The sequence below is a fragment of the Python bivittatus genome, unplaced genomic scaffold (genome assembly GCF_059951505.1).
Source record: "Python bivittatus isolate LINGU-HERP-01145 unplaced genomic scaffold, Pbiv_v1 ctg000610_np1212, whole genome shotgun sequence".
Taxonomy (NCBI): domain Eukaryota; kingdom Metazoa; phylum Chordata; class Lepidosauria; order Squamata; family Pythonidae; genus Python; species Python bivittatus.
In genome coordinates, this window is record NW_028277088.1 from 24,868,149 (window position 1) to 24,890,990 (window position 22,842).

Consider the following 22,842-nt stretch of genomic DNA (forward strand, 5'->3'; position numbering starts at 1 on the left):
ACTGATTCTGAATTTGTACTATAATTTCAGTTTTTGCAAGCTTGTTTGCTACTGCAATTACTTTTTCTAACAAGCTAGATCAGAGCTTAAAGAAAATACGTCTGATTATAATTACTTGTTTATTATTTAAGTTGCGTGCCATGGGAATTTTTGACAGATTTCAAAGGGACTTTTTTTTAAAATCCAGTTCTCTTCCTCCGAGCATATTCTGTCACGAAAGAATGTCACAATTTTCTTCAAAAGCAGGTAGGAAGAGTTTTCTTTAGGGAGTTGCATATTGAGAGGGTTGATTTCTTCCCATATTAAGAGTGGGGTATAGAGGAGAATGAGAATATTGTTAGACTCTTCTCCCACCATTGCTAAACACTAGCCATGCAGTTTGGGGCTGGTGGGACTTTGTAATGTCTCTGTTGAGTGTGATTCTTGGTGATGTACATGGATATAGCCAGGGTATGGTCAAAAAAGTCAGGAGGATGGCCCCAGTGGTGCAATCTAAGCTCTGTTCATTTTTTTATATGCATTGCACTGTAATTTGTTTTTAATGTATTGTTGTGAGCTACATTGTGGAAATATTGCATTACAAGGTAACTTATAAATTTTGCAAGTAAATCAATTAATCCAGTAGATGCTCTGGCTGTTAGTGTCTGGGACAGGTTTGAGTAGAGAGGGTATAAATACCAGTCTTAAAATACATTAGGAAGTTCTAGGGCGCCATCTTGTGGTTTAGGAATTGGTTTTGAACAGAAAAAAAATACTCTGACAAAAGTTTTTATACCGACAAGCCCAGTCATTTATTCATTTATTATTTAACTTTTTAAAATATGGACCTTTCTCTGCCACCTCGTGTTATATATTAAGACTATTTTAGCTTATAAAATCATCTCCTGCATAACTAGAATTAGAAAATATATTTTCTATATGAATTTGCTTTAACAGCCCTCTCATTCTACAGGCTTTATTGAAAAGGAAGATTCAGTGCTTAATTGCAACTGGAGAGTTGCATCAGCTGTGTAAAGGGGGCTCTGCTGAGTGCATGCCATTTATATTGGGATCCTGTAAGAATGGTTATATGAGATCTTTCTTCTGCGCAGCTCTAAACAGTGATGGACAAATGACTGTATCATAATTTGTAATATTGTGGGTTGTTGTCCCAGTCTGGCCACGGGGACCTTCTCAGACCATGCAGGTTGAAAATGAAAATCACTCTGAGGCTCCAAAAAAATCCAGCATTCCCACATACACACACAGTGGGGAATCTATTATGGGGAGGAGCCTAAACTCACAAAAACCAGAGTTAGTTCTCCATCTTTATCATCCTTTCCCATAGTAAAATAACTCTGTATTTACCACTTGCACTCAGAAACTAGCTTTCATTTACAAGACCCTAAATATACCACTTTAAATATATATATATTTCAGCTCATTAATTGCAGAAAAAGTGCCCTTAAAAGCACTATTCATTCTCTGTATGCTTAGACTGCTTAAATCTCATTTGACTTCAGTGTGAATTAAAACTATCTGAATGAAGATTTAAAATCAGAGTCCTTGCTTTGGTTCTACCAAGCTTGATTTTAGAGTATATCAGCTGTTGCATAGTGCACCTTAAGGCTAAGAGAAACTCTTGTTATTGGCAGTGGTTGAAATCAGCAATAACATTCTATTTTATCTAAAGAGACTATTATATTCATTTATTTAAAAAAAACACTTTTTTAATTTCCCTTTTAGGCCAACAAGAACCATCTTACTCAACAAACTCTTTGGAGAAATCATTTCTCCCCCTTCCAATATACATACAAAAGCTATTCTTTTATAGCTGATTTGTAATGCTTCAACGTGCGAGCAGATGGATCAGTGGCCTTGATCCATCTTGGCATCCAATAGTGGGGGAGCCAACTGGAATGTCCCAGGTAATGCTTCTCAAAGATCTGGCGGTAAAAATAACCTTCTTTTGTTTTAGGAGGATTGAATGGAAATTTCTCTGGAGCTTTCGCCAACAAAAGATCATCAACCTAGGAGCAGATATAAAAGAGTAACATATGAGGATTTCATCATAAATTATTCCTTATTTTAGAAGTTACAAACAAAAACATATGTTTCTCTATTCTGTTTTTTTGTTTTTGTTTTAAATCACGGTGCAGAATGTTTGGGGCTAAACAGTTCAGAAGCAATGTATATAACTCCTAAGGACAAAGGTGTTCAGAGTGTGTGGGTGTGTGTGTCATGAATGCCATCTTGCAGTTTTTGATTCCCCTTGCAGATACCTCTGCCTAAGGAACTTTGAAGAACTCATTTGATTCTTCTTAGAATAATGTTCAGTTCATTTCTGCAACCATCAGTGGACCAATTTTTTCCTCAGTTATTATTACCAGTTTCGACCAGTGGGGTCTAGGAAGAGGGTCTTTTCTGCCGTGGCCCCTGCTCTGTGGAACTTATCTCCCAAGGTGCGGTGTGCCCCCACTCTCATGGCCTTCAGGAAGAGTGTGAAATCTTGGCTATGCCAGATGGCCTGGGGGCCAGATGGGGGCTCGCACCATTGGAATTGGCTCATGGGGTAATTGATTCTACACCTCCCCGGTCATCTTGAATGTTTTTAGTGTTTTTTATCTATATGGTCTTTTTATATAGTTTGACTTCTTAACTAAATTAATGGGGATATTTATATTTTTAACTGTTTTTGGGTTTTACTTTAATTGTGAGCAACCCAGAGTCATCCTCTTGGGGAGATGGGCAGCATATAAATTTAATTAATTAATTAATTAATTAATTCACTATCAACATTATTATTATATTAGTCCATCTATATTACACATTCTCTATGCATTGTAGAATTATTTTAAAATAAATACACCAAAATATACATACCTAAAAACACAATATTACATACAGCACAGTAAAAATAGAAAGAGAAATGAAAATGTTTAGAAAAATGTAGATCTGGCCTTAGGAATGGGGAAGAAATGATTTAACTGTTAAAGGAGGACTTTCAGAAAAGATTACTCAGTCCTGGGAAAGAGGAAAGTATGAAAAAGAAATAACCCTGCCTTGATTTTGTTTGGCGTAACATAGAGTAGAGAACTATTTTGACAGGTTTTCAAGATTCTGTTATTCTACCCTACAGCAATAAAGACATTCCTGGAATCACTGCCATGCCTGTGTCTTGACCTTGCCTACTTTGAAGGGCTGACAAAAGGTCCATGTTTTTTAAAAAAAATCCTTAAATTTCACCTTTCCTCAGAGAGCTTATGTTGGCATATATGGTGAAGAGTGTTGTCTCTCAATTTATCTTCGCAATCATAATCTTCTGAGGCTGGATCAAGAGACGGTGACTGGCCCACAGACACTCAATGAACCTCCTAGTCAAATGGGTATTTAACCTGAGCCTCCTTAATCCCAGTCTTACATAATTCTTTTAATCAATAAACTTGGAAGCTTTGTTATGTGTGCATGCACATGTATACATGCATACCCACATAAGTAAGAATGAATTAAATATATTTTGAGAAATTGCAGGAACAAGTCAATTTTTTTTATCAAAGTAACATTCATTCTTTAAAAGAGTCAAGATTTAATTCAAATTCTTTTTTCTGTTCCAGTTCTGTCATTCTGAAAAGGACAAACCTAAGTGAAAATAGGGGCAATGTTGATGCAACTCAGGATTTGAGATCCAGATCCTGAACCACTGTATCTTATATCCTTCATCCCAAAAGCAAGAAAAATCAAGAGTTTTTAAGTAAAAGCATAATGACCAATTTTGGCCCTTAAGCTACCCCCTCTCCAAAACAAACAAACTAAAAGTTATCCCCATCAATTCTGGGAGGCTGCATATGCAGAGCTGATAGGCTTCATGTAGTTCACAGATTTCCCATTTTTGTCCTAAGTTTTTAATAATCTACTTTCAATGTATTTACACCAGCTCTATTAAATGGATTAAACAGCATATTAGTGAGACTGGCTATAAAAATTCAATACATTAATAAAAATCAGAAGAAAATATTAACAAGCAGTAGTGTACCTGAAGATCAATATAGTCTTGCAGTATGGAGAACCAAGATTTTTTGATAGAAGTTAAACCATCACTGAAAGCTTCTTTGGGTCTCCAAAGTATTTCTTTAGGCAATAAGTTAGTATCTTCAAAGGCTTCCCTTAAGAGGTGCTTTTCAATTCCATTCTGTGAAGAGATAACATGATCAAAAATATATATAAAAAATACATTCCAAAGCAATAAATACTTCAGAAATTCCAAAAATTATTTCAGAAGCAGATCAGCAAGACCATCCCATATTCAGGATAGTTTTTAAGAAACCATCAACTTCAAAGTCTATGGTGTGATTTCTTGACTCAGAATTTAGGTTGAATGCTAAATCTGTCACTTCAGTTAAGACCCATTTAAATAAATTGTATCTGCAATGAGTCTACTGATGATCACAACCCAAGGCTGAAAATCACAAGCATATACAAGTAAGAAAGCTTCAGAGAATAATCAGTGAAACTGAGATGCACAATATAACCTGCCTATGGTTATGCTGTTAATTTCCTAGTTTGGCTAGCAGTAATGACTAGCTTACCTTTGGGGTTCTGAATTCTGCTGGCAAAGAAAGGTAATAAGCAGTAAACTGGTGATCCAAAAATGGAACTCTTAGTTCAAGACTGAAAACAGAAACAAATATTATTTGTGTATAAAATAAGCATATAAATGTGGATTGGAAGAAGGCACTTGGTGCAAGTTATAACTAACGTACTAAGCCATGATTAAATCATGATTGATTAAAAACCACCATCTAGTTTGCCTTGCAACACTAAGCTATAATTAGGGAATTCATACACCACACTACACCAAAAATAACCCAAACACATTATAGCTTACTATGATAACTGGCATGTTCCAGGTTCCTTCAACTGAACAATGCCATCTGTTGGGACCTCAGAAGGGTTCCTTCACTGTAGCAGTGTCTGCCCTCTGGAATGAGGTTACCCTGAGATCCAGGTGGCCCCCACCCTGCTGGTGTTTCAGAGGGCCTTGAAGACCTGGCTCTTTCCCCAGGTATTTTGCAAAGGTGACTGAAGCCCCCTTCTGAGTAATGTGGGGGCTTCTGATCAGTTTATGTTCCAATTCCAAAGAAGGGCAATGCCAAAGAATGCTCAAACTATCGCACAATTGCACTCATTTCACATGCTAGCAAGGTTATGCTCAAAATCCTACAAGCTAGGCTTCAGCAATACATGAACCGAGAACTACCGGATGTACAAGCTGGGTTTTGAAGAGGCAGAGGAACTAGAGATCAAATCGCCAACATTCGCTGGATCATGGAGAAAGCACGAGAGTTCCAGAAAAATATCTACTTCTGCTTCATTGACTATGCAAAAGCCTTTGATTGTGTGGATCACAACAAACTGTGGCAAATTCTTAAAGAGATGGGAGTACCAGACCACCTTACCTGTCTCCTGAGAAATCTGTATGTGGGCCAAGAAGCAACAGTTAGAACCAGTCATGGAACAACCGATTGGTTCAAAATAGGGAAAGGTGTACGACAAGGCTGTATACTGTCACCCTGCTTATTTAACCTATATGCAGAGTACATCATGAGAAATGCCAGGCTGGAAGAATCACAAGCCGGAATTAAGATTGCAGGGAGAATCATCAACAACCTCAGATATGCAGACGATACCACCCTAATGGCAGAAAGTGAAGAAGAACTAAAGAGCCTCTTGATGAGGGTAAAAGAGGAGAGTGCGAAAGCTGGCTTGAAACTCAACATTAAAAAACTAAGATCATGGCATCTGGACCCATCAATTCCTGGCAAATAGAAGGGGTAGAAATGGAAGCAGTAACAGACTTCATTTATTTGGGCTCCAAGATCACCACAGACGGAGACTGCAGCCATGAAATTAAAAGACGCTTGCTCCTTGGGAGGAAAGCTATGGCAAGCCTAGATAGCATATTAAAAAGCAGAGACGTCACCTTGCCGACAAAGATCCGCATAGTCAAAGCTATGGTTTTTCCAGTAGTAATGTATGGCTGTGAGAGCTGGACCATAAAGAAGGCTGAGCGCCGAAGAACTGATGCCTTTGAACTGTGGTGCTGGAGAAGACTCTTGAGAGTCCCCTGGACTGCTAGGAGGTCAAACCAGTCAATCTTAAAGGAAATCAACCCTGATTGCTCATTGGAAGGATTGATAATGAAGCTCAAGCTCAGATACTTTGGTCACCTAATGCGAAGAGAGATCTCTTTGGAGAAGACCGATGCTGGGAAAGATTGAAGGCAAAAGGAGAAGAGGACGGCAGAGGATGAGATGGTTAGATAGCATCACTGAAGCAATGAGCATGAAACTGAGCAAACTCAGGGAGGCAGTGAAGGACAGGAAGGCCTGGCGCAATATGGTTCATGGGGTAACGAAGAGTCAGACACGACTTAACGACTAAACAACAACTTGTTCAGTTTTTGCCATCTTTTGTTCCTTGTTTTTATTATTATTTTATTGTTTTCTGTCTTTTTATTTGTGAACTGTCCAGGGTCACTGGGGGTCAGGTGGCATAAAATTTAATAAATAAATAATGAATTTAAATGAGACAAGGCCACTGTTCAAGTGTAACCTTGCTTATATAAATTCTCTATTAGCCTTCCCCAAATCAGTATCCTTTCAATATACTATGCCTCCCCTCATCTTCATGTAGCATGGCTACACAGGCAGAGATATACCCAATTTCCAATCAGGAAGGCTATTCAACTCTCCTCCTCAGTCCAATATACTGGACAGCAAATCACTTGTTTTCTGCAAAATATTTCCAGAATAGTTCAAACTGGAGAATTATTTATTCAATGTTAAAGAAAGAATTTCAACTGAACTTTAATATATCACTTCTTTTGATGATTAACTCAAGTACTGCTGACAGTTATTATTTTTTCCTGTCTCATTACAAAATAAGCAGGTTCCATACTTGTAACTGATCTTTTTCTAGTGGTCATCTGCTTCTTCAAATATATAAGTTTGGCTCTGTACTGTAGTCTCAGCGGGAACGTTCTATATCTAAGGATAACACACTCCAACTGGACATCTACTTATGTGGTATTCCCATTCTCCCTTCAGTTCCCCTTGGACTGATGCAGCAGTCCAGGAACCCCTACCAAAGCAGATACCTGAAGAAGGTGGAATATATATACACATACATACATATGTATACATACATGACCACTTCATGAACTTCAGTCAAAGATAAACAACCACAAATAAATTTATATAAACAAAAAAGGCCGACCCCATGATGTATAATGAAAACTGGAAAAGTAGATGAACAGAGCTCAAATGGGAAATAAAGTTCAGAACAGGTATCATTTCTTAGTATAGCAGAAATGAATAGATATTCTCCAGTTCCTCTTTGAACTCCTTCAAAAATGGTCAGGATGGAGAAGTGACATCCACTATCCTTGTCACTCAGAAAAAGTCTCATTTTGGCAGAAGCCCAAATTAAATAAATGTATTTATTCTAAAGAAATGAATTGTCTCTCATGACACAATCAGCCAGAGCTGGAAAACAAGCCTGACTTAGCTGCTATGGAGTTACAAAGATACATGATACTATCATGATTTCAATAGTCATATATTTGGGAGGAATAGAATCAATTGTTGACATTACATCAGGGCTGATGATGCAAATCTTTATGAGGAACAGTTCTACAACAAAAGCCTGTACACTAGACAGCAATCACATTGCTCCCTATGCCGGGGAAGCAATGCAAGACAGTAGAGATTGAGGATGCAATTGCTATTGATACCAAAGAGGTGAAGGATCTTATACTCCACCTATGAAGCTGCCCAAGAATGGCTCAGAATGAATGATACTAAATGTGGTAAAGGCAACAGTGTCAAGATATAACTACCAGCTTTTGTTGAGTAAGTTAGAGATATGGCTTTGGCATCAGTGCTAAATCAATATCCTTAAGGGTTTCACCATTAGTATCAGCATAATCTTCTTGCAAATTCCCTTTGCAGGAGGATTTCTTCTCCTTTTGTTTTCTTACTCTGGGGAAATGAATATAGGAGAGACTAGACTGGTGTAGATGATGGAGGTCTCATCAGTACTGACAAGGTCCTGAATGCCTAGGTTGTAACTGCCAGAGGTCTTGAACAAATTAAGACAGAAGCAAGGACATTTCTTGAAGAATATGAGGGACCTATTGCCATTAAAGTCCCAAGGAACTGCTCTCACCTGGGAAAGTCAATGCAGACAGTTTTGTTTCATGAATTTCTACCAGTGGATGCAAGAATCAACCTTAGGTCTTCATCCAGACAAAATAAACAAAGGAAATGGCCATCTATGGGCATAACTTGCTGTCACAATAAGAGCATGACCTGGAGGCCATAGACTTTGAGCATGGCTGCAAAGGCTTGAAGCCCAAAGGTTTAACTTCATAGCTTCTCTCTCTCATGGCTGTCCTCTTGTTTAAAAATATAAATGCAAAGAAGAAAGCAAAGAGAAAAAATTAATGCAATAAAAAAAATACAGAAAAGCTGCATTTCACACAAAGTATGGAAAAAGTTCCCAACGATAAAATCGAAGAACAGAGGGGAAACTGTGCAGGTGAAACATGCTCTTCATCAAAAATCTTCCCCACTACAGAAAGTTCCTAACAGGGTTTTGGTACAGATGCAGAAGCAAGATATGAGACCCACACAGAGTATGATGGAGAATTACAAGATCTACAGCTGGGCATTACCCATGGGCAGCAGTTGTCCTATCAGCACGGAGAACATCAAACAGATAGAGCTCTCTGAGAAGCCTCTCGCTTTCCTCAGCAGCTTCTTCAGCTGTTGGTGCCTACAAGAGAGTATGGAGATTATTTGCATGCAAAGGCATTTGGGCTGCTAATATGTATAGCTGTGTGCAAGTCATAAACAGTGCTGAAAATATTTCTTTTGTTTCAGGAGCAATAAGGTTGCAATTCCACAAACTTACAACGCTGTAGTAATGCTTGGACCCAGAAAGATTATGGGCTTTTGCACTAGCAGAAAGCACTGCCACTCGCACAAGACTAAATAACTAGTCTTGTGTGTTGAACCTCCCTAAACCTTCAAAAGACATGCCAGAAAGGTGTGTGGTAGACATTCTAGAACAGTAATTATAGAGAATGCCTCACTCTGTATAAGCAGAAGTGCATTCTTCTAGAAACACACCGGATATGGACCTATAACTTATTTCCAAAGCCCTTTTTCTCCCACCGTTTGAAGTGCACACAAACCAGAGGTATCATACTGCTACACTTGTAATGTAAGAACTGTCTCAAGTTTGTTTCACAGGGGATCACAGAAACTCAGCACCCTGACATTTCAACATATGTTAATTTATGTTCATTAAAATAATGATGATAATAACAATTTTCAAAATAATAACATGAGATACATGGGGAAACAAGCTCTCCATTCATATGCCTATTCCTGTTGAAGTGTGACCTCCTGCCACTACAGCTATCATTTTCCCTCAGGCCACCAAGACTGATTTGATAGAGGGAACCATCAACACTCCCTCTTCTCCATCACAATCTAAACAGCTACGTCTGTGTGAAAGAGGGACCACAGGGAAGATACAGACCTTCTCAACAACATGGGATCCCTCCCTCCCCCACAAATGATACCATCAGCACATGACTTCTAATCCACTGCTGCCGGATTTGGGGGAGGGTAAATATATGTATACCCACTTCTGTATCTATAACTGAGACTTAAAACAGATAATGGATTTCATGTCCTTTTAAATTCTCAACTTTGGGTGGGATGGAATGGAATAGTTAGTTGCTCAATTCTTCCTGCCTGCAAATAACATTCAGCTATATTTATAAACATTAGCACCTATCAAAATTACTTTAAAAAAGCATTATCTTATTGTGGTGTTTGGGCACAGGCAAGAATGATTAATACTACCTTATGAAAATAGATATATCCTTGGGTCAACTCATCTGATCCTTCTCCTGAGAAAATGACTACACTGTCTGTTTTCTTTCGGATGTATTTGGAGACCAGATACATACCTACAACGAGAAACAATTTCCCCCAAAAAATTGTTTACTACACTCTCACACAACTAGACCAAGATACAGTTGTATTTTTCACAGTAACTTATTATGAGATAATATTTCTTTTCATAGCCATTCAACAAGGTATAGAGATCTACATAAATAATGAATATAATTACATAAATAATATGTGCCAATATAGGTGCATGTAATTGGACTGGTGGAGGCAAACTTTCTCATTGAGTTCTTTTCATAGTATTCTTCCCCACTCTACCGCCACCAATACTACCAAGAGAAATTGGGTAAAGGTATTTCCAATGAAGGAGCTCTGCTTGTAGCTCCTTCACTGTAGACTCTCTCCAATTTTCAGGGAACCCAGCTTTCTTTCACATTTAAGCCACACACACACACTCAGCATTATCAGATAGCTGGAGGTTCTAGCCCTCTTTCCACAGCCCTAAATTTGGATTCCATTCAAGGAAGCAATATAGAGATGTATTAAGTTAGGTAAGAACATAAACAAGGAGAGGGAATCTATAGTTCTCATCATGTTGATAACAATAACGTGGAGGGGCCATAAGAGGCTGCTTTAAACACTGGTCCATAATACTCAGTACTGTTTTCTCTGACTGGAAGCAGAGAAATTCTTCAGGGTTTCAGACAGGAATCTTATCCACCATAATTGGAAATGCCAGGCATAAAAGTTGGGACCTTCTGTCTGCAAAACTATGCTCTACCAAGTAAATTGCAGACTTTCCCATAAGCATCTGTATGGTTTGGCATGGAAGGTTTTATGAACTATAAAAACAGGGTTGCCAGGTAATTTTCATAAACGGCACTTCTTATCCATCAAAACCATTAGTTGGTTATACAGAAAGAAATTCTTTTCCATCTTCTTTTAATCTCATGCTGTTTCTTTCCATTGACAATCACTAAATACAATGCTAGGCAGAAAAAAAGATACTTGGATGCTGTCTTATGCAAGAAAGTACTGAAAGACTAAGATTCTGCTTAGTTTATGCATGTATTTATCCTGCTTTAAAGCAGGGCTGACTGTGTAGGAAGGACTGTGTAGAAAGACTAACTCCCATAATTTGTGAACCTTACCCACTGAAGCTCGTACAGTTGTGATATCGTATGTTTCCAAGGAAAATATAACATCTTCTAGTGACTGAATCCCTTCTTCAGAATTAAACATGACCTCATGATGTTCACTTCCAATGTAAGCAGCTACCTATTAAAAACAACCTTTTATATTAAACCTGTTAAACTGAACTTCCAAAGTCATCCAGTATGGAGCCAAGAAAAGTTGGATTCTACAATGTATGTTTGACAAATGAGTGCATTTTATTTTCCTTAATTCATTCTGTTGCTGCTCTAATGGAGCAAGGCTATGGGCTATCCAGGGCACAGAAGTTAAAAATTGAAGAGTGAAGGTTTGTCTTATTCAGCATCCCGTTTCTCCCACTGGCCAATCAGTGCTTTTTGGAAGCCACAATAAGGCATGAATGCAGTAATCTTCCCTCCTTGTTGCCAACCAACAGCATGCATTTAATGGTATATTGCTCCTGAGAGGGATCACAGAGAATTGGTCCAATAGTAACAATCGCAATATACAGGGCTATCAATTCATCTTGTGCCAGCAAAGGCTGTATCAATAATTATACACCACAGGACAAAGTATTCTCTTTGCTTGCTTTGAATCTACCGACGATCAATTTTACTGAATTGCAACAAACCTGCTTTGTTCTGTGAAATTTTGCTCAAATGCCATATACTATTCATTCTATCTTTTGAGTCTAGAATTTTGCTCAAATGCAAACATGGAAGTGTTTCTGTGCCCCATATCATTCTGCAGATGGTGTGACAACAAATGCATAATGACAAAACTGGTAAGCCAAAGATACCACTATACCTTTCTTGCAGCCAGGAGGTCAGGACTATCTTCCATCCCAATAGAAAATGTTTGCAAGGGGTAGGAAAAGTTTTGCTCTTTCATCAGTTTGATAAGTATGGCAGCCACCAAGCTAGAATCCAAGCCACCTAGTAAAACATCAATTGTTGCTGACATTGCGGTCATCTTCTTTCTCATCATTTAGAAGTTTTAAGCAACTCAGATATTCTTCCTTTCTTTCTGGAATCCTTTCCCAAAGGAGTCAACTTTCCAATCACTTTTAGAGGAATTTGCAATTATTTGGAAAACTATCTGGCATTTAATTTCTTTATTTGTCTATTGCTATACCATCCTTTATTTTACTACTGGGATACATTTCTGCAATTTAAGAGTTGGAAGTCAAAAGCTATAGAATTAGTTCCTTTCCAAATGGTAATCCCATTAGTCGGAGTGTATTAAAAGCTCTTTTACACTGAATTACGCCTTCAGTGTAAAAGAGGCCAAATTACAGGCCAAATAAATATGTAAGGGACAATCACCAAGTTGCCTTGCATCCTTTATCTAGAAAAAAACACTGACCAGAGATGAGATTTCACTGATTTAGATAGATAGAAAATAGGATACCTTTATCGGTATGGAAATGTGTATCTATTAATATGCAGTTGGCTCTGCAAAACATTTAAAAGCAGTAATTTGCTGTATTAGCAAATAGTGTATCCATTAAACTTTTCCTAAATGTAAAGAGTTCTAGCTAATAGAACGAAAGCACTACAAATACAGTGGAGTTACATATGGTATATTAAGGACATTTGTGCCATCAAATCAATGTTGACTCCTGGTGACTACCTGGACAAGTCCATGTAGTTTCCTTGGCAACATTTTCAGAAGGGGTATGCCACTGCCTTCTTCCTAGGGCTGAGAGAGAGTGACTGGCCCAAAGTCACCCAGCCGGCTTTGTACCGAAGGTGGGACTAGAATTCATAATCTCCTGGTTTCTAGTCTGGTACCTTTAAACACGACACCAACTGGCTCTCCACATGCTATATTAAGGGATCTGTTATTGTTGTGGTTGTTGTTATTTTACCTGATAAGAGACAACCAATTCTTCTGTGAGACATCAAACGTTTTCTAACAGCATTTTCAAACAAAAGTCGAATGTTGCTTTTCACAGTTTCAACATCAACACCTACCAGGAAAATAAAAGCCTCATTAAAATAGATGAAATGGGAGCATGAAGCTCTTTCTCAGAGTATTAATCCATTTTCAAATAACTGCATACAAAACTTCGATATTGTCCCTTGGAAAAAAGTTAGCAAACTTGAAGAACACCTGGCCCTTGGCCTAAGTTCTAGAGCTCACCAATCAGTATCAGTTCAGATATCTGGCAAGAAGCATCTGTCCTTTCCCCGGCAATACTTAGTGGGAGAAGGAGAAAGTGACTGAAATAGCCACCCCAACGGGACTGAATCCATCCCTTTTGACTGTGGCTTCATTCACCTCAATCCACAGGTTGCCTTCCAAACATGTATGGCCCATGACAAGAATAAAAGTCTCCCCCACCCCCAGAACATGAAATACTGACATGAAGATGTGTATTCGCTGGAATGAAATGGAACCGCCTAACAAGTGAAGAAAACTGAGCACTGCTGTTACCTGAAGGCAAACTCTGTATTGTACTGTAGACAGCATGCAAAGGTTCCTCTTTAGGGCTGTGAAATTTGACCACTTCCACTGATGCAACTTTCCCACTTAGCTTTAAATCCAAGACTTCATAATGTCCTGGAAGAAAAGGCTCCACTTTGGGAGCACTGGACATATTGTGTTTCAGGTTGATCAGACCTACAAACATAAGATGGCAAACAGAGCGGGTAGTTGTTATTTTGCACTTGGGTAAGAGAAAATGCCTGCCAAATCTACACTTCTGAAAGTGTAGATTTCAGAACACCAACTTGAACTGTGAAATGCGAACCATGAAATTACAGGAGAATTTTTATTTGTGTCATAACCTTAATTCAGGTCACAATAGTTACAGTGTTCACGCGCAAATATATCCTCATGGGACATTACAGACTGTGGTCCTCTCCATATCCTCCGAATAGGGGAAATTAAAAAAACCTGATTATTACAGGCCAGGGGAGGCTTGTGTGTATATCCCAACTCTTTGTCCAGCCATTGCCCCCCTCCCACCTTTATCTAGTCAAAACTGTAACCAAGGAAGACTGGACAGGAGATTCACAGAAACTCCATTCTTCATAAGAGCTTGGGTTGCCCACGCATACACATTTGAAGAAATGGGAGCAAAAACATCAGTGAAAACAGATGTCACTGCTTTAAGAGTTGCATTGACTTTAATTAATGATTTCCTTAAAGTAGTGGCATCTCTTCTTCAGGCTTATATAAAAGTCTTAAAAAGTAAAGTTTGACTTAATGAGAAGTTGCATGCATTCTTGCTATGCTTATATTCATACAAGGCTGCAACATTTCTTCCTAGTAATTTTTTGAAAGTATGTCAGCCTTACTGTCCATGGTGGTAGTGGATGATGGAAATTATAGTTCAACAACATCTGAAGGACTTACGTTTCTAACATTTCTTTCACAATACCCCAAAACTAAATAAACAAACAAAACCCCCCAAAACTCATATTAAACAAGGTCACACAATAATCTATATAATATTTTATTTCAAAACCAACAACTTGTTTTTCTTGCATGGGTTTAATTTTCTGCAGATAGGTGTCATATCTCACCACTAGGAACTTTCTGGGTCATTCTTAAAAAGAGATTTTGTGTAAGAGATGAAGCATGATATTTTAAATATTAAATAGGGTAACAACTTTGGTCTATTTTGAGAGTTAAAATTCAAAACAGATATTAAAGGATATTTCAGAAAGATCCAGAATTTGAGTTACCTTTTGCTTCAGAGCAAACACCCAGGAAGCCATCATCAGTTAAGACCCTAAACAATGGTCTAACTCCATAGGTATCTCTCCCCAGAAACACCTTTCTATTTGCGCTGTCAAGCAAAATGAATGCAAATACACCATCAAGCATGGAGGCGGTTTCCTCTATTCCTCCTTTGTCATAAAGATGAAGAATCACCTCTCCGTCTACTAAGGTCTGGTAATCAAATCCAAACTGTTTCTGTAGCTACAGAAGAGAAAAGAAACATCTTTAAAAAGGAACATAATTAGAATACACAGGTACAAACCCAAAAAGCATACCTTTTACAGCCTACCCCGAAAATACTGTATTTATCGCCATATAACCCACACAGGCGTATAACACGCAACTTAATTTTAAGAAGGAAGTTTGAGTAAAAAAACTTAAATTTAAAATAAATGATTTGGAAGCAAAATAAAGGGAGCGCTGAACTTTTTGTTTATTAAAATTTATACCACTTATAAGGTAAATACGTAATATGAAAGAAAAAGCACTTCTTTGTATGAAGAAAACCGGTGCTCCCCATCGCTCACGCGAGTGCCTGAGCTCTGCAGAGCAGGAGGTGAGCGGTGGGCGAGTGAGCTCAGGTCCTCGCGTGAGCGATGGGGAGCACCGGTTTTCACTCACTCGCCCGCCGCTCACGTCCTGCTCTGCGGAGCTGCCCCAGTTTCAGCCCTGGCTCAAATGAAGTCTCCTCTCTCCCAGCCCTGCCACTTGAGTATTGGCATATAACATGCAGCTAGGATTTCAGCCCCAAATTTTAAGGAAAAAAGTGCGTGTTAGACTCCAATAAATATGGTAATTATACTCCAATAATAGAAAAAATGGCAATTCAATTCTTCAAGCTGTTGATCAATTGAAACTATTGATAAGGCACTGCAGACCATCAGAAATATTATAACTCTCAGCCAATCTACTATTTCCATTAACTACAATAGGACAGTCTAAATATACAGATTTGTATAGTGGTATACAAAGAGCATGGGGGAGGAGGGGGCATAGCATGTGACTGAAGCCCTGCCCTTTTTTCCATTGTGCATTTCAAGATAATCCTGTTGGGTACCATAAGAGGCCAATCAAACTTAAATCAAAGGCCTTTCATTTGTGGCATTTTGCGTTAGGAATGCCCAACCAACAGATTTTACTTGTTGTGTGCATTGGTGTTTGGGACAAAGGTGTTTTTTAAAAAGTACTTCCAGACATTTCAAGCACTGAACACTAGATTTTATTTGTTTCAGGATTCAGCATCCTTACTCTCTAACAGTTGCTTCCATTTCTGTGTTCATGTTTTATTGTAGTCTTTTGTTCTTTTAACTTTTAACTGAATGCCACCCTGGGAACTTGTGTGGGAGGAGACATAAGCAAATATTAAGTAAATTAAGTGGAACCGAGAGGCTTCCAGTGAGGACATGGCGAACTGATATCCCTGAAGGAGCGGGGACAACATTATGGCTGAAATCAGTGGCCGAATGTGGGATCTGGGCTGGCGAAATCTCTCCGGAGAGAGACCGTAAGATCGTCCATGCGTATTCTGGACAGCTGCTCCTCGTGAGTAGATGGCAAGAACTGAGGTTTTTGTAGTCAGCTTGTGAGCTGAGTAGCTGGGTGTCAAAGGATTCCATCTAAGCTCACAGTTGTAATGTAGCTTCTGTGGACATAAGGTTCAGCCTTCTTAATCGCTCTTGGAATTGCTTTTTTACTGCCTTTTAAATATTGATACCCTTTAGAACGGCAAGTTCTATGGCATTCACTGGGTGAGTTTCCTTCAATCCTTAGCGAAAGAAGTTTTAAATACAAATTTAAGGTCTTAAAAACTTTTTTAAAATCTGGATTAAACAGCAAAAGGGTGATTAGAGTATTGATTTTGGAAAGTTATAAATGGATTAAGGATCCAGATGGATTTGAAATAAGATTTTGAAATTAATTATAAGAATCCTTCCCATGGGAAACTGCTGCTGCTTTGAAATCTAAAAAAAGAAACATGATAGGATGGGACTTTGAAGTTTGGACACTAATGGGAACCAGAAGGAGCTAAAGATTACAATTAAAGGAGAAGAACACCTAAATTCAACTCGCTAACACAGAATGGAGCAAAATACTTTAACATTGGATATACTGAAGGATATTTGTGAACAATGGACTCAGAAGTTAATTTTCACTATGTCTGCCATTATAGATAGATTCTGTGCAAATGATGTTATGGGACAGGAATAAGTACTACTGGACAAGACTGAAACTGATTTAAATGTACATTCAAAAATGACAGGCTACAAGAATGATATGGAAAAAGATGAAATATCTGATATACAAATGAAACTGGTTGTTTTAATAACTGAAAGGACATACAAATAATAAACCAGAAGAGTGACTTGGATAACTTTCTTACATTGAATTTACAAAAGAGACCTGTTAAAGTTCTGAAGGACTTTGTGAGAAGGGACCAAAAAAAAAAGTGAAATCAAGTTCCAGGTCAGTATTTGAAGGGATTAAAGACCAAGATTGTTAAAAGGGAAGGAATATAAAGTTGGTTTATTTGATCAAGATTAAAATAGCTATGTTGATACCTCTGGTAACCCTTAATGGACTGTTGCTGACCAGGATTGACTGACAAGGTTTTAAGGTCTTGTTTATAGATAAGAGAGGGGATATGGGAAGAATAATTCATTTGTGGTATTTTAAGTTTATCTGAGCATGGTAAAAATAGTTATGTTGGTATTTCTGGTAACCTTTAATGGAATTTTACTGATTAGGACTGAATGAGGTTTTAGAGATCTGCTTATAGATAAGAGATGAGATATAAAAGTTAAAGGAAGGAATATAAAGAAGCTTTATTTAATTACATTTAAAATAGATATGTTATTTCTGGCAACCCTTAATGGACTTTTGCTTATCAGGGTTGAAGTTTTAAGGATTTGTTTATAGATGAGAGATGAGATATGGGATAAAGTAATCATTTGTTTTATTTTAAGAGAAGTTGTTAAAATTGTTTATACTTGTGACGAAGGGGGAAGCTACTTTCTTATATATTTCTTTTCTTTCTTATATTTTTTCTTTTCTTTCTTCTTTTCTATTTTTCTTTTCCTATTATTCTTTCTTTTCTGCACTATTTTTATTTCTATTCTTTTATTTTTTGTAGTTTGTGTTAGTTTTTTATCTGTATGATTGTAAAATCCAATAAAATCATTATAAAAAAAGTAACTTAAGTGTAACCTTTAAGAGGGAGGACAGATGATAAATTTATTTGTAACTGCTGTAAAGAAGATCGGCAGCTGCTTCTTTATACTTTTTCTCTTTCTTTTTTCTCCACTTTTCTTTACTCATTTCTCTTTTTCTTAAATTTGTATCATTTTTACTATTGTACAAAATTCTTCAATAAAATAATTTTTTAAAATCAAGTAAATTAAGTAAATATACTAAAAGAGCACCAAATTATTATATATCCCCTGAGGTCCATTAGACACAGTTTGGTTGAGATTGTGAAGACAGTAATACTTGAATCATCCCATATTGGAAATAGTAGAAAAAACATGTTTGCCACTGCTAATCACCCAATATATTTTAGAGAACACTAAGGGTATGAGGTCCTGTTGAATACTTAATCCTAAATTGCCCACATTTTCTATGGCAAATGTTAGTCTTTCATCAACCACTTGCTTCATTTAGATTTTTCTGCCATGAATATCCAGTTACCGAATCCACTGGCCCAACATTTTTGCAATTTCTCAAGGTGACTGCTTGAAGAGGGGTGTGTGTGTAAAATTAGGATATGGACAATAGATTGCCCATCTCCAATTTAAGGGATTTATACGTTGTCTTTCAATTTTCCCAACCCAGCTTATAAGAACTTGAGCCAATATACAAATATGTGAAGCATGCACAGCAGTTCACTCAGACACCAGATATAAGGGAATGCCACAAAAACCATTAGAATGTAGTTCTTATCACATCTGTACCCGTCTGAAGTTGTAGATCTCTCCGTTGTAACACAGCCACAAGTAGGGAAATTTTTTCACCCTTAAAGGCTGCATTCCATATAGCTGGTCCACAATTGCTAGACGATGGAAGCCAAAACAACAGTTGGTGAAGCCATTGACGTTTTCAAACCGGAAAGCATCCGGGCCTCGGTGGGCTATTTTCATAGCAGAGAGACACTGGACAGAGAGGCAACCATCACTTCCAAAAAGGGCCCATATGCCACACATGGTGATGACGACTAAAGGCTACTGGAGAGAAAAATTAACAAGGAAGATAGTTTCTTAATGTTCTGAAATCCACATCTTTACACCATTCCTTGAAAATAAATGTGGTACATAATATGTAACAAAAAACCCATCACATACAAAATTTCAACAATCTTTGATTTGAAATAGTTAAACTATATTTTGTGGTATTTAAACTAGTGTGGGTTAATTTCATATTCATTAGTAATACTAATGATGAAGTTCCTATTCTATTAGTTTGATCTTCATAAGAAATTCATAATGTTGTTTCATTTCTGTATATAACTTATTCCAAAAGTTCTACACAGTACAGCATAAGCATATTCTGATCTCTTTCCCATTGTTCCAGGCCAATTACAAAGTCTAATTCAGCAACTTTCTCATTGTGATCGAGACTTTTCCACATGACATTTTGGCAATGCTTTCAAGCAAGTGCAATCTTGCTGAGCATAGAGTCAAGCCACATGGAAAATGAGTAGAAGCTCCTCTTTTTAACAAACACACCCTCACCCCATCAACACCCTCAACAGTTCAGTTTTAATCTATAATGTCAGAATCGTTGTTTATTTTAGAGAACAAGAAAAAATTTTAGATGATCCCTTACCTTCTTCCTAATCACAAAAAAAAGTAGGATTTGAGGAGAAGCTGTCTACTTAGCTGTCTAACAGCTGTCTACTTAGAGCAGACTACAACTAAGAGTCTGTAATTACAGATAAACAAATCTTACATAAGATGCTCAAGGAAGCATAGAAAGGGTCACTCCTCACTTTTTCCTCACAACCCACCTGTCACTGTGAGACAGTTTGGGCTGGAAGAAAGTTCCTGCCCCAAAACCACTCAGTCAGTTCCATGGTTATGGAGTGGGTCTTCCCATTCAAGTACTTTAGCCACTGTATCTCTCTGGCCTGAAATTTATCAGTTCTTCATCTGTCTTGTCTACTTTTCCATTAATTTATGGGTGTCTGGGGAAAAAATCTACATAATAATTTAATGAATCTTCATGCATGTTTTATTATAAAAAAAAATTATATACATTTTCTATGGAATGCCAAAAACTGCTTCCAAAATTTAAGACCCGTGCAAGCAGAAGGAAAACAGGGTTCTAATCTGTATTTTAGCTTGGAGATTTGTATTACATCAGCTTTTTCCAGATGCAGATCTAAGATCTTCAAGCAACTATATCCATAAATATAAAAGCATAATAAAAAATGTTGCCAATTGAAAAACAAAAATATTCCAAGTTAAAATAGCTTTTATTTCTATGCTTGGATCCAGGGATCCTTAGCTAGATAAGCGTTTTCATTTTCTACTTGAAGAAAAATAAATATTATTGGAAATTTGAGTCACTCTATTAATATGTCAGCCTCTAAGTATTTAAGTAATACTTAAATTCATAAATTGCATAATTTGCACCAAAGCCTGGTCAGAACAATGCACACAAATATATTCATAAATTGCACAAAAGCTGGTGATTACAACAGAAACAAAAATATTAAGCAATTACAAAAAATATGATATAAAAAATTTAAACCAACAAAAAGGTGATCTTAAGCATAACAGAAAAGCAAATCAAATATTAACATCATGACAAAGCATAAGAGTGCACTATGAAAAAAAACCCTTACCATTTATTATATTTTACATATTTTATTCATGTATCCTATTAAACTACTTGTTCAGTAAAAGAACATTTTAAGATAGTTCCCTAACTGTTCAATAACTTTCATTACTCAGAAGATAGTGGCTTTAATCAAATAGTCCCTCTGACTGATTTAAATTAAATGAATTATTGAGTGAATCACTGAAAAGACATACAGTACGGCAACACACCTGATTGGCCTTTCACTAGATCTGGAAGCCAAGTATGGTCAGACCTAGATAACAAAGATGGAAAACCACCAGAAAGTTCAAGAGCTGTATGTGAGATGGGGAAGCTGAAAAACATCTTGGAAAAAAGCAATGGCAAGCCACTTCCATATGGTTGCCAAGAAAACGGCATGGATGTGTTTGTGAGGTCAGAGAGCAAAGCAGACTTTACTTTTACACAGGATTCTGCTGTGAAGAAAAAACTGGGCTAAGGGCAAAACAGGGTGTGAAAAACAAGATCTGGAAGAGATTTAAATATTAAAAGAGGCAAACTAGACTGGAGTTGTAGAATGCTGGAAAGCTCCTGCAAGCACAGCCAAGCTCTTGGTTAACTAAATTCAGCCAACTGCATGGGTTTGCCCACACACTGAGTGAATACAGACAACACACCGCACCACAAATTAGCCAGCAGCTAGTTTTAGGCTAACCTGTTGTGCCAGCCCAGCCCCTAACATCACAGTTTGCATTCTCCTGCCTTTTTCTCTTGCTGGAGAGATGTCACCCCCAACTGATACGCAGAGACAACCAGCACTCGGCAACTTTAGAAAGTGGCATTTTTTATTTATTGCCCCAGATGTTGATCGGGGCCCACTTCGTAAACCGAGGAGCAGGACCACCAGAAATCCTGCAGGGGCAGCTTTCTAACGAGTCGCTTATTTGCTCGGTTCCAGTAGTTTTAAACGATTGATCACGGTCACTTCCGATTCTTCCGTGAAGAAGCACGAGTGCCCCGGCGGCCAGCGGGAAGGCAACCGTTGCAGCGGGTTTCTTCCCTGCAGCGGTGCAACAGCTGGTGAATAAATCGCACCTGCTTTGCAGCTTTGAATGGCACAGGGGGAGTTCCGTGCATAAAGCAGCGTTTCTCAACCTCGGCAGCTTTAAGACGTGTGGACTTCAACTCCCAGAATTCCCCAGCCAGCATACTGGCTGGCTGGGGAATTCTGGGAGTTGAAGTCCGCACGTCTTAAAGCTGCCGAGGTTGAGAAACACTGGCGTAAAGGGGCGGTGGAAGACAAAGCAGCCCCGGGTCCGTTCAGCCCGGCCTTGAAAAAAAGATCCCCTCGCTGGCTTACCCTTTTCACTTCAGCTCGGATTTTGCACCGGGAAAAGCCGCTTCACAAGCGAGAAGAGATCAGCGACCAGTCGGCTCGGCAGCTGAACCGTGTGCCGCTTGAAGCGCAAGAGAAAGAAAACCGCAACGCGGAAACCGAGCAAACTGGCTCTTCTGTAAGACCCAGCCGGATTTCATCAGCCAGCGCTCCGCCTAGCCCCCCCCCCCACCTCCGCCCCCGCCTCCCCGAGACTTCCCCCTTCAGTTTCCCGCATCACATTGGCCGGGTGGTTTCCTCCAACGAAGCGGAGGAGCGCCGCGCTGGCGGCTCCCGCTTTGCTTTCGAGGTAGCCCTCGCCGTGGGCCAGGCTTTCTTGCAGCGGGTGGGAGAAAAGCCACGTCGTTTTCGAATGCGATTCTGCTGTGCGATTGGCACAACTCGGCAGCGGCGTGCACTTTTTGACATGATTTAATGCCCATAGAGGCGAATATGTTGAACTGTGGAGTCCTTGGGGTTCTCCGAGCTTGGTTCTTTTCTTGCAAACGTTTCATTACCCGGCTAGGGAACATCTTACCCTCGCCGGGTAATGAAACGTTTGCAAGAAAAGAACCAAGCTCGGAGAACCCCAAGGGCTCCACATGATTTAATGCTGTTAAGGATGATGTCGTTGAAAAATATCTGTAGAGCTGCGTGTGTAAACTACTGTTCAGTGACTTCAGTATGATATCATTTGAATTGCAGGGGCGGGGGGGACAGGAGGGCCATTTCGCCTGGGCCTCAAGCCCAGAAGACGCACTTGTTCCTTTTTATCCATTTATCCAAACAAAGTCTCACTCTGTTTGGCAAGTGTGCCTCATTTTGTTT

The 22,842-nt window shown here is 38.5% G+C and overlaps 1 protein-coding gene across 2 annotated transcripts; it reads right to left on the bottom strand.

The window, feature by feature from the left end:
- Window positions 1–1,713: 1,713 nt before the first annotated feature.
- ASNS (asparagine synthetase (glutamine-hydrolyzing)) lies at window positions 1,714–22,177 on the bottom strand. Of its 2 annotated transcripts, none has more exons than XM_007425278.4 (12): window positions 22,000–22,177; window positions 18,794–19,060; window positions 14,810–15,047; window positions 13,554–13,739; window positions 12,985–13,086; window positions 11,922–12,049; window positions 11,114–11,240; window positions 9,915–10,021; window positions 8,714–8,814; window positions 4,566–4,647; window positions 4,013–4,168; window positions 1,714–2,009 (listed from the first exon to the last, which is right to left on the bottom strand). In XM_007425278.4, exons 2-12 carry the CDS (start codon window positions 19,040–19,042, stop codon window positions 1,800–1,802), a joined length of 1,686 nt encoding a protein of 561 aa, XP_007425340.1. In that variant the 5' UTR covers window positions 19,043–19,060; window positions 22,000–22,177; the 3' UTR covers window positions 1,714–1,799. The 2 variants fall into 2 exon arrangements, with proteins under 2 accessions (XP_007425340.1, XP_007425339.1); XM_007425277.4 differs by having other exon boundaries at window positions 18,794–19,063; window positions 22,000–22,176.
- Window positions 22,178–22,842: the final 665 nt, after the last annotated feature.

What these genes read in the sequence shown, in the direction of transcription:
- ASNS (XM_007425278.4), bottom strand. Translation starts at nt 19,042, where the DNA reads ATGTGTGGCATATGGGCCCTTTTTGGAAGTGATGGTTGCCTCTCTGTC. An exon ending in GATATATCTATTTTCATAAG is followed by an intron (nt 8,815 to 9,914) that starts GTAGTATTAATC and finishes ACTCTCTTGTAG; the next exon opens with GCACCAACAGCTGAAGAAGC. An exon ending in CAGAATTCAGAACCCCAAAG is followed by an intron (nt 4,169 to 4,565) that starts GTAAGCTAGTCA and finishes ATCTCTTCACAG; the next exon opens with AATGGAATTGAAAAGCACCT.